Consider the following 12265-nt stretch of genomic DNA (forward strand, 5'->3'; position numbering starts at 1 on the left):
AGCAGCATGATGGGGGGGGGGGGGAACTAGATGATCTTAAGGCCCTTTCCAACTCTAACCATTCTGTGATTCTTTGCAGTGTTGTCAGAGGGAGTGCTGTGAGGCCGGGGAGATAACTTTGGCTATGAAAATTCTGTGAAGTTTTGGTCCAGAGTACAAGCTCAGTTAACCTGTTAGACAGCTTCTTTGCTCAGTCTCCTGACAAACACTTGGCATATATAATGATCACAATTGCAGAATCCTTGTCAGAATGATGCATCCATTCTGCTTGTATCCAGTAGGCTTTTGGCTATTGAATACATTTTTTGTGAGTGCCAAACTGATACTATGTCAGCACAGTTGAAACACACGTGGCTGTTTCATTGCTCCTTCCTAGCTGCTTTAGCATCTGATCATCCCTGATGTTCATGAAGCCAAATTTGCATGCTAAAGCATGCTTATACTGTGGCATAAAAGATAGGAATACCCATTTGAAATTGACACTATATAGAATGGAAAGTAGTGATGGAACTGACAGGTGTATTGAAGAGTAACCATTTCAGCTTTGACAGAGGGAAAAAATTAAACCATTAAATGCACTTTAAATTTGACAATTCTTGAACTGCAGTTCTTCCATGTTAAGCAATTGTAAAACCTGGGGTTTAGTCCAAATATTCATCTCTAACAACAAGCATTATTTCTTAATTACCTAGGAAAATGCTGTAATATGTGAATCAAATTTATGTGTAGATAGGAAGAGACTGGAGGTAAATGCTTTCAGATGGAACAGAACAGCACTGTGGTGCTCTGGAGATACTAGCTTCCTTCTTGCTAATTTGTAGTAGCATAGCTTCGTTATTCAAAAAAGTTTCTATGTATCTTTTCCTTTACAAGATAGATTGGAGCCTGGCTTCTCAGATTCTTCAATTAACATTTAAGATTCAAGGTGTTAAAAAATATCTTTTTTCAATAGAGTCCGAACCTGTGTTTTATAAAGATCAAAAATGCCTCCTACCTTTAATAAAGTTTCCATTTTATCGAACAGTAACTCTTACTGTATTTCAATGTATTTACCCCATTTTCTAAGATCTCGAAGTATTTGCTTTTGTTCAGTGATTTAAATTTGTTGTCTCGTGGCGCCTTTTAAATTGGATCCAGCTATTAGCAAAATGTACTCATGTTCCCTGAAGCTAGTCTCCCATTCTGCAGACCAAAGGCATAGTAAAAAGGCTTAGCTTTTTTCTCCCTTTAGTAAAGGCATGGTTTAAATTACTTGCTTTGTAAGTCTTACTTGTAGACCTCAGAAGTAAAATATTTAATTTTTTGCGGTATATATATGATGGAGAACATTAGTAAGCTGGATCATTACAGTATAAAATATAAAACTTTCTATGAGGATATTTGTTTTAGGCTTGTCTGATTGTTCATGTGTGGAAGGGGAGAATAATATGGCGTATGCAAAGTAATTTATCACCTGGGTCAAGAAAAAAGTTACCACTTTAAGATGCGTTCGAAATAGTTTAAAATATTTTTGCTCAGATATGTCACTGAGGACTTTCCTTTTGAAAGTCAAGCCATATATTTGGTGCCTTAGATGGATTTAATCAGTTAGCTTCAAGCACTGTTTCCCAAAAGGCTTTGACCCAGGTTGCTAAAACAAAAGGTCTGCCTTAGAGGTGGGTTACTATTATATTTCAGTTAAATAATTTTACACAACAGCTTGTGTTGTCTGAGAACAGACTAAGTCAGCATAGTTAATCTTGGTTTCTCAACATCTTCCATGCACTGCCAAAATCCAGGTAATGTTTGAGTTGCAAATACTGTTGCTCTATATTGTGTATTTTTCTTAAAATGAAACTAAAGGATAATACAGGACCATTGGAGTTGTGTACGTTGCTGCTTCTAAATTTGGAACACTCTGCTATCTGACAGCAGCATCCCTTCAAGACATTTCATCTCAGTGCTTGCCAGTACTTAGATTATGATATGGTTAATATTTATGAAAATGTAAGAGATGGGTTTCAAATGTTGTACCCAAGACAATGACCGTCTCACTGTTCTCCTAGCAATGAACTGTGCCTCAGAAGTGCACTACTAATATGGGCTGTGTCTTGAAAAACAGTCTTCATTTAGCTTAAAAAGCTGGTAGTGGAGATGTTCACACCAGCTGTAAAAGCAGGGCAGGAGGGAAGAACAATTTCTAGGCAATGAGGACCCACCCACAACAAACCGGAATTCCCAGTAGACCTCTATCAACCCGTCCACCTCTCCCCATCCTTGGGAGTCCTGGGCGTCAGCCACAGTCTTGGAAGGTCAGCACTGGAGGCTGAGAGAAGAAACTGCATTTCCCAGTTTGGCACGTGGGTCCCTGCAGCTGCCAAACCAGTAAGAGTGTGTGTGTGGGTAGGAGGACGGTTGCAGGTGTTGCTTCACATCCAGACAAAGTTGTATGTGCTTTCTGCCAGCAGAAAGCAGGAAGGATTGCTGTAAATTGCTTTTCAGGTTCAGTTTGTATTGTTTGTGGCGTTCCCAGCCAGAACTACATATGGTATGCATCTCCGAACCATGCAGGAGAGCACAGCGCCATGTGTAGAAGATCCAGAGAGGAGTAATGAATTCCTATGTTTGCTCCTGGTAGGAACAGAAAACCCAAGAGAAGCATATACAGGATGCGGTATGGTTAGCTCAGCCCTACCACAAGCTACTTATTTTCCAGAATTTCCTTTTGAGACTGGTTTGTTAAAAGTGCCTGTTCACATGACTCATTCATTAGGCTGTGAAGCTGTGGGGCCTGTTTTACTTTTCTTGATCTAAGCACTGGCTGAGGCATTGGGAACTGATGGTTCTTTTTCCATCCTTATGTGAATAAAATTCCCATGTTTGTGGTGTAAGCCTAGGGCATGGATTATACTAGAAAAATTACTTATTTATAGTGCATGTACCAGAGGAATGACTTTGTTTGGTCTAGGTGCAGTTTGTGTTACATGGCCATCTGAGTGCCACACTGCATGGGGCGTGTGGGGGACAGGAAAGTAACCGATACATATGTTCAGTCCAAGTAGCAGTGAAGATTTCAGTGCCAGCACTGTGCAGGTCACCCCCTGCCCCGTTTCACTCAGAGCCATCTTCAGTTTCTGTGCTTTGCCCACTGGGTCCCATATGAGACAAGGGAGAGCTGGTGGGGCCGACCCTCCTCCTGGTTTTGCGGCCCTTCGGCAGCAATTGGTTCTCCTGTGGCTTGCTTTGCCACGACAGCATCTGGGCATTTTGGAAAACGGGACAAACGTGTAATCTGAGGATAACAGAAATGCTGCTTCTGCCCCAGCTGGAGAAGCGCCAGCATGTCAGGTCTGTAAACATGCCAGGATTTGTGCTTTCCCTGGGAAAGAAAGGGGGGAAAATGAACGAAAGAAAAGCGTGTGCTATCCCAGGCCTCACTCAGCAAATAAATACTTTTCCTTTAAACTATTTGAAAGGACGAGCCCTGTGGAGGCAGGAAACTTAAGGGAAGAGACACAGCTCAATTGTTGAGTGGTCTCCAAAGCCATTAGGATTCAGATCATCAGGCCATGATACAAATGTAAGGCAGACATACACCACATTAGATGTGAGGTAGCAGGACCGCGCAAATGCCTTCGCAGGAAGAACTTCTCCTCTGCTTTCCCTGCAGCTATTGCAGTGATGGGGATGAGCTGGCTTGTGCACTATGCACCAGGTCCCTGCTTCTTGTCAAAAGCACTCAGAAGTTTAGGCCCTAAAGTCTTGTGACCTCTTAACTTAGTATCAATAAATATTTTAGGAACTGCAGGGGCAAAACCAGCTTCATCAGGAGGTGTGAAGAGAGTGCCACCCCAGAATGCTTTATAATGTGCTGATGGAATATTCTCACTCACGGTGCAGTTTCAGACACAGAAACTGGACCTGATGGTTCACCTCCTGAATAAGTGCTGTAACTGATGGACCATGAGATGTAGAAGAGCAGTGATCCCAGGAGAATATCCAGTCTCTTTCTCCTTACGTTTTTCATACATGTCATGAGAATACATAAAGATTTTTTTTTTAATATGTGCAGAATAATGTGTATCAGATGAAGATATACAGCCTTTTAAATGTGCTTGTATTCTGTTTGGTTCACTCACTCTGTGGATGAGAGAGGCATATGCTTTATTTTTGAGCTTTGAAGGTTTGGTCCTGGCATGAAGCTGCTCGATATTATGAGAAATGCTCTGTAACAAAGCTGGATTGCCTGGGAAGATTTACTAGTGAAATGTTTAACGTCTCCAGGGAGAAGAAGCAACTGGGCAGGGTTTTGAAGGTTTACATTGTGGATATGGGCATCTATAGCAAAGTGAGATGAATCTTGGAAAGCCATTTACTTTTGTAGATTTAGCGCTGGTTCCTATTTGGAGGAGTCTTAACAGCTCTTGTTTTGTCAGCAGAAACCTTCAAGAGACTGCTTTCATTCCCTACCATCCATTGCACTGTAACTGTTCAGGATCTTACATGCTGTGAGTGCAAACTCCACACAGCCACAAAACCCCTCAGTATTTTATTTCATTCATAAGTGGTGTTCAAACTTTTCATTGAAGAGGTCAGCTGGAAAGAGGCATCAGGTACCCAAACAAGGACTCTAGGACTCTTCACAACCTGTGAGCATTTATCACTTGTTAATTATGCTAATAGGATTAACATCTAATTACATGAAGTCTGAAATTTTTTCCTGAGATGAAAAGTTGGCAAGGACTAGGACAAGGAAAGTATTTTTAAGTACTGTATCTCCGAGAACAATATACTTCAGTGTGACATTCTTCCCTCCCTTTCTGGCTTCCCTTCTCAATGTTACCAGTAAATCTGTCATTCAGAAAAAGGTACATGTTCAGTTACTCAACATGAGCACAATTTGGACTTGGTTTTGCAAACTGTTAGAACTGCTAACACTTTACTGTGACACGTTATTGTTACTGGGTGCCCTGTCTTTTGAAAGATGGTAAGAACACAGGCTGAAACAGAAGGATTGCGAGGGTGGAGGAGTTTTATTGCATGTAACTTTTCCTTTATAATCAGTGCTGAGCCACGAATGGAATATAAAATGCTAGGCTGATCACTGCTTACAGCTGAGGAAGCCTTGCTGGAGAGTAAGATGACACGCCACAGAAGTGGCTAAGAACAAATCAGAAATCTAAACACAACAACAACGAAAAACACCCACGTGTAATTAATGTTCACCCTACTTAAAAATGTTTTTCAGTTGTGATTTGCTTGTAAATTTCCATGCTTTTCATTACTGTATGTTAATAACTGTTTTTGTCAATGCGCATTTGGTAGAACAGCCCAGCATTTTAAGTGCTTTGCAAGGTGCTTAAAATCTCTTACTGTCAAAGATAGGATGGCAACTGTGTTTTGTTTAACTGAAAGCTCCCTGTTTCATGGTTTTATATCTAACTCTTACCCTGGCATGGATTTAATATCGGTACAGAATTATACTTAAGCCTTTTTATCCCTTGGACTATACACTTACATAGGGGAAGTTATCAGTTGTATCATATGTCTCTTCCAGATGTTTCCAGTGCTAATCTCCTCACCCTCCCCCCCCTTCCATCAGTATAAAAGAAACCACCTCTAGCCTAACTTAAGGGAAAAGAAATCAAGACTGAAAACAGTGGAGGTGAAGATGCTGCAGATCTGTGCCTGGAACCAGGAGTTTGTCATTAGGCATTCTGGGTTTCCAAAGCCTGGGCTTGCATGTGCAGAGCGCTGCACCAACCGGCTTACCGACCGGTGTTGAGAGGCACCTGCCTGGCTGCTGGGGTGGGGAGACAACCCACAAAAAAAAAAACCAGACCCAACAACAATGATGAAACAAAACTGATTAGAGATGTATCCTTTATCAGCATGTGCGCAGGTACAATACAGTTTGGGGGATTTTCTCTAATATTTTTTTTCTTCTCAAAGGTTCGGCATCGGTGGTGCGAGCTTATTGTTAAACACAAGTATGTGCCTGGGTATGAAGATGTTGAGAAATTCCTCAGAGAAGATCAGGTCAGTTACATTTAATTAGCCCTTTCCAAATAATACGCTTTTGACACTCTTAGTGTGAAACTAAGAAGATTATTTAAACATATTTCCTTGCTTAAATTTGTCAAATACTGAAATATGTATTTAGATTTTGCCTCTTTTGCCCTTAAACACTGTAGTTCAAGGAAGTTTATTCAACCCCTCCTAAGCATGCTGATCCTCTAATAAGTGGTGTAATAGGGAATATTTTCTCCTCTCCTTCCATATTATGTAGGGTAGAAATGATGCTAGGAAGGTACTTCTCAGCATTGTTTCCTGTTTTAGGATGACAAAGGCAAGTATAGCTCTGAATGTTAATGCACAGATATGAGCTAGGTGCAAAGAAGTCAGTGCTGTGCTGACTTCAGGTTTTCAAGATGATGTCCAGGAGAAGCACAGCACAGTGATATACATCCAGAGAATGCAGGCCTGTCCATGGTTAGGGAAATGTTACCAGAAGATTTTGAAGGTCTTGAAAGGCTGGCTGCACATGGCATCTTTACTACAGCTTTTTATTTATGGCATTATGGACTTACAATTCTAATTGCACGTCTGCCTCATTCTTTCTATGTCACATTATTTATTTTTATTCACTATGAACTCTTACAATTCACTGCCTAGAATGACTGTTATATATTTAAAATGTATGTATGTAAAAAATAGCAAGATAGGTCAAAGTCTAGGCAAGATATTAATGATTTTACCTTTTATGTTGACAACTAACCAAGCCGTTTACAGCCAGTGAGGTTTTTGTGATTTCAGGCAAATATGCTTTGTCACAACAGCACAATAAAACTATTGCAGTCTTTCTTCCAGTTCTGTAGTATACCTTCTATTTATATCTTAGCCAATAAACAAGAGCCAAACATCCTGGCAAGCTCTCTCTCTTAAAAAAAAAAGGCATAAACCAACATCCTTTATGAAAATAAGGAGTTGTATAGATTGTGCGTATGTCCATCCTATGAAAGGATGGAGATAACCATAGTAGAAGCTGTGGCGGAGGGGGAATCCATGAGTCCATAAAGCCAAACATACTGACTTGCATTATGTTTGGAACAGATACTATGCCAAATAAAGAGTAATGTTTTCTGCAGTGCAGGGACATGATTCTTGCAACTTTTTTTTTAAATGTAATCTTCAGTATCTTTCATTTAATTTACTTAACCCCAGCAGTGCATGCAGTTTATGGCACAACCAGCTTCTGGAGTGACTGCAGCTCAAATCAGAGCACTTGCATGGCCTTACTGATTGTGCAAGATTTAGCTTTTTTGGAAATCTAGGAAAAAATGCAAATATGACTATTTTCAGGTCTGCAGAAACTCTGTGTGTTTACTGCTTGTTGATGTTTAGGCTTGCGGCGAAATTACTAACACTGGGTAGAGAAGGTAATTCCTGTTTGTAACAAAACTCTTAACATTTTGAAATTCTCTATGAAAGCAGCTGGAGCCTAGCTCCGAAGCTGTGTGTGTGTGCCTGGTGCAGCTGCGGATGCTGGAAATGTGAGCTCTTGGGTCTCTGGGAGGCAGAACACACACTTAGGGGATTGGCAAGGAATCTGGCAGGTTTCTACCACTCTGGGATTTTTTCCTTTAATGTCAGTCTTTGCTAAACTTCTTCCCTTCCTACTGAAGCTAATGTTTTCTAAGGCTTACCAGCAAAGGTAGAAATTGTGGGCAATAGTACTAAAAATTGTTTTTTTCAGTGCTGTACAATTTTTTCCTCTTAGGCAAGTGTCCAAACAGTAAGTACAACTGTAAAAGTCAGCGTGCTAACCTGCTAATATTTTGTCACATGTATATCCTATTTTGATAAATGGGGATTAACACTTACTGCATTTCTGTAATTAGGAAAAAAAAATGTATCATCAGAACAAAAGGCAATCCCCTGTTAAGTTAGGCAGTGCTTTGCTACCTGCCTTCGAAGGGCTCCAGACTTCACCTCCAGGTCCCCCATTGTCTTTCTTGAGAGCTGCTATATCCAGAATGAGTACTTAGGAAAAGCCTGCTGCCTTATCAAGCCAGAATTTGTGCATGTTCAGGCCATACCTCAGATGTAGAGTCTGAAAGACAGAGATGACTGAGTTCAGTTCACATCCAGTTACTGCCAAATGGGAACTTTAGAGGGGACTGTTTCACTTGACGTCCTCTTCATTCATGTGTGTGTAAAAATCCCAGTTGGACAGAAACTATTTAATGGAAGGACAAAGCTGTTTTCTTAAGGGGCATTTGGAAATATTTGAGGTGGTGGATAAAAGAATACAGATTTCAACTTGAAAAGTAGAAAGAAAAATGGAGTGAGAGAGCATTTTCTTGTCACGACATAACATATACCCCTTATATTAGTATCCTGTTCTTACACACTCAATACAACATACAGACAAGCATCCTTAGGCTAAAGAGGTCCAGAGAAAACTACTTGTTTGGGGGGAAGGGTAAATGCTCTAGAGTAAATGCTATTTTATGTATTTTGGATTGTCTTGTTTCGTTTTGAATTAAATGAGTACTAGAAGGCCACTAGAATGAAAACCAGCAAACTGGTTATTACTGGTGATAGGATGCCTGTGTATTGTGTTCCTTTTTCAGGCAATGGGTGTGTATCTCTATGGTGAATTAATGGTGAATGAAGATGTGAAACAACAAGAACTTGCACATAAATGCTTTGCTGCAGCGCGAGAACATATGGATGCATCCTCAGCCAAAGTGGTGGCAGAGATGTTGTTCTGAAGAGGTGATTTTTCTTTTTAGATTAAACACCCTGGCTTTGCCTCATGCTGAAATAAGGTGCAGATGTAATAAATTTTGGCACACCATAGAGCTTGTGGCTGCTTTGCTCGAGAAGTAACTCTTGTTAAAAATGTCTTGCTTTTTCTTTTTTTTTTTAAATTCTTCTTCCTATTTTTTTAATTCCATCTGCTGTAGCAGCGGGTTAGATACCTGTAGACCCTAGCTGGAGAGCATGGAGCATGGCTTTGTTGTAAACTTTGCAATGGACTGTACAAGAGGCAACTGTAAGTCTGAATGGCCAGAGCAGGCCAGGCCTCCCCTGCAGTTGTTTCCCATTCTGTATTTTTAACTCCTCTCACAGAAATTGCAGTTGTGCAAGGAGCATTTCTGTTTAATGAAGCTGCGTGTTGACTTGATAGGCAGCAGTCTTACAATGGACACATGAAGCTTTGCGCTTGGAAGCAAACCTGAATCATGTGAGAACAAGCTGATAATTCAAATGGCTTTGTGTTAAGAGTAGTGAGGCCTTTGAAGACTGGTTACGAGGTAAGAAGAGCAACCTTAACATGAAAAAACTGCTTACCATCATACATAATCTGAAATTAGGGGGGGAAGGAATCGCCAGAGAAAAAGCAGAATTGCAAGAAATGTTCATGGAGTAAAGATTGCTGCAGTCTATAAACTGGTAATTTGCAAACATATTCTCCATTTCTCAGTCTATTTGAGTAACTAGAGGTAAGCTTACAGTGTCTGTACATGCATGTTTAACACACAGCCAATTAGGATTGGTATGAAGGTCTCTTCCAGTACAGCATACCTCAGATTTTTGCTTAATGATATAACCCAACTGACACTCTGGTTGCCTTGGTTGTTCACATAACTTTACAGTTGATTTATGGTATCAAAATTCAGGCATCTGAATTATCAAAAGCATCAATTTCTAATGGGTACTGAGCAGAAATCTTCATTTTCTCCCATTCAAGCCTGTACATGTAGCAGTACTTGTAGTGAACACTTGAATTTGTGATGTTTATTTTATTCATATGAAATATAGCAGATGATATATACCATGAAAACAAGTTTGTTTATGAACAGCCATTTTGTTCTTTTGTATAGACAAGAATTATGCTTGCCAAGAAAATTTTCAACAGTTTTTAGTCTAGTAGATGCCTTCAAGTGTCTGAAGGCCAGAAACATGGAGATGCAGTTTGTTCTGGCACTGTGTACTAGGAACTGTCTTAGATATTTCCTTCAATAATAAAATAAAAATCAAAATTTGCACAAGCTTCTGGTGGTGAGTATCTAGCATGGGAAAATTATGTGGTGATATACGTGTTAGGAGTAGTTTAGAATTGCCCGTTTGGCCTTTCAGACAGACTAGAAGTCCATGGTGAGCTATAACATAAAATCTAAAGATACTGTTATGAGTACAACACTTTGTGTGACTGCACAGCTTTCTTTTAATGTTGTGGTTGTTTGGGTTCCTGGCATGATGATTTGTGACTTAAGATTAAAATCACATTGCCAGGGATTACCACACAGCCATAACCAGCTCCTCGTATGAAACTCAGCATAACTACCTGATCTGTGCACAGTGTGAAATCTGCCCTGTCCGTAAAACAGGAAGGCAACAGAGGACAGCAGCAGATGCTTTGTGGAAGAGCCTGCTCTCATAATTAGCTACACCAAGACAGGAACCTCTCTGGCGAGGTGCAGAGCTTAGCTAATTGGTGAACAGTGATTGTTTCCCTCTTTGTTCACAGTGGCTAAGTTCTACACCTGAAGAGAAGGGTTGAAACTTCGCTTAATGTCAGCTTGTGCAGGGCAGAGAGCGTTTGCTGGCTGAGCTGAATGGGCAGATTTACAGTGAATGCATGTGTGTGAGATGCAGGATACCAAGGATAAGAGGCAGAGATGACCTGGGGAGGACCAAAGACTCTTGGCTTCAGTAGAGAATAACAGCACTCGTCCAGTTCTCCATCTGACTGCAGATGTAAGGCACTGCTTACAATAATTTGGTTACCATGCTTTTCTAAATGTCAGAGTAAATAAATGTATGTGACTTTAACCTGGAATTGTCTATAAAGCTTTGTTTCATAGTCTTCTCTTTAATGGATGCTGTCCTGATCTCTCTGCAGTTGTAGGTTAGCACCGTGTGTTGTTTGCATGAAATTCTGGCAGCTCCAATTGGAAACAACATACAGCTGCTGCTGTTGTTCCAGGCTGTTGATGGACCCGTCCTCCGGTGCCTACTGAGCTGATATCAGTTCTGATTTTACACACTGGCTCAGTTCAGCAGGAACAGGAGTCGAGCCCTAGAGCAAAAAAAAGATGTACCTTTTGTCAGAACCTTTGAGAAATATTACTGTTTTCTCCCAAAACACGAATCAGTATACATTATGTGATGTCCTGATGTTAAACATTAAATGGCCCAAGGTGGAAAAACTACCTCAGTACTATATAGACAACTGTTGGCTTGAGATGAGAAGGTATGTGGATATGTAGCATATCACACAGTATTGCTCGGGTAACTGACCACCAGCATTATTTTCAGAGTAACCTGCTAATAACCAAGCAAATGTGCTTGCAGTGTGAATCTTTGTTTTTTCCAAACCTTGTTGTGGCAGCTCTAGAAATCTAAAGAGATCATTATAACTCTGTGACCACAGTTACGTTCTACCGGTAACTCCAATTAGAAAGCTGGGGCAATGAAGAATACACAGATAGTCCTTTATCGTGACAGACTAATAACTTTTACTGCTGTTTCTGTTGCAGGAAAGATGACAGAGAAACTCTTTTTAATAGACCTCCTACTAAACCCTGATGGTACTAGGATTTCTTTGACCCAAGACATCAAAGAAGGGATTATGTGACTGCTAAAACAATCATCTGACAAAAACATTTACTTCTCAGTATTTATGCCTTCCAGAGGCTCACTGTACCCAAGACAGCACGCATACAAAATGAACTACACACAGACACATTACTGTGGCTTTAGGTTGTTTTTTAGTGCAAAAAAATTGGGGTTTATCCTTGCTCTTTGGTGAAACAAACATTCCAATTTGTAGATGCCAGGGACTCTAGATATGAATAATTTCATGCACTTCAGTAATTTGGCTAACATTAATAATCCCTGAAATTCAATGAAACTATATTCTGTACTTAACATTTTGTTTAAAACCTTTATGCCAAATTAAAAAAAAACAATATAAAATTAGCAGGATTTGGGGTGGGTCTCAGGAAATTAATTGGAAGGGCAGATACCTGTGAAAAGTGACCAGGTATCATCCTTGAACTACAGAAAGCACAAAATCAGCATTCTCTCTCTTGTCTTGTTTAAGTTAACTTTTACCAGAAATGCCAGACCTTCCACTTTCTGAAATGTCTTCTGTACCCCTGTGGTGCTCCTTTTTTGCACAGTGATTATATCGAGTGTAGCTCTTCTTTCCTAGGAACATACTGCCCCACTGATTAGAAAACATCCTAATTGAATTTAAAATTGCAGATTT

The 12265-nt window shown here is 40.2% G+C and overlaps 1 protein-coding gene across 6 annotated transcripts in view; it reads left to right on the forward strand.

Annotated features, from left to right (window-relative positions):
• The window catches only part of AOPEP (aminopeptidase O (putative)), a 190685-nt gene extending 178656 nt beyond the window's left edge, over positions 1-12029 (forward strand). For 4 of the 6 annotated variants that reach the window (XM_061456324.1, XM_061456330.1, XM_061456329.1 and 1 more), the window contains 2 exons: positions 5932-6018; positions 8616-8903. In XM_061456324.1, coding sequence (XP_061312308.1) covers positions 5932-6018; positions 8616-8756 — 228 coding nt within the window. In that variant the 3' untranslated portion in view covers positions 8757-8903. Of the gene's footprint in view, positions 1-5931; positions 6019-8615; positions 8904-9872; positions 10035-11531 lie in introns of those variants that run through there. The other 2 variants (XM_061456325.1, XM_061456326.1) reach the window with 2 other exon arrangements.
• Positions 12030-12265: the final 236 nt, after the last annotated feature.

Source organism: Pezoporus flaviventris, unplaced genomic scaffold (assembly GCF_033815535.1).
Source record: "Pezoporus flaviventris isolate CSIRO_AGI_PZ_B2104156 unplaced genomic scaffold, CSIRO_AGI_Pfla_v1 ptg000022l, whole genome shotgun sequence".
Lineage (NCBI taxonomy): Eukaryota > Metazoa > Chordata > Aves > Psittaciformes > Psittacidae > Pezoporus > Pezoporus flaviventris.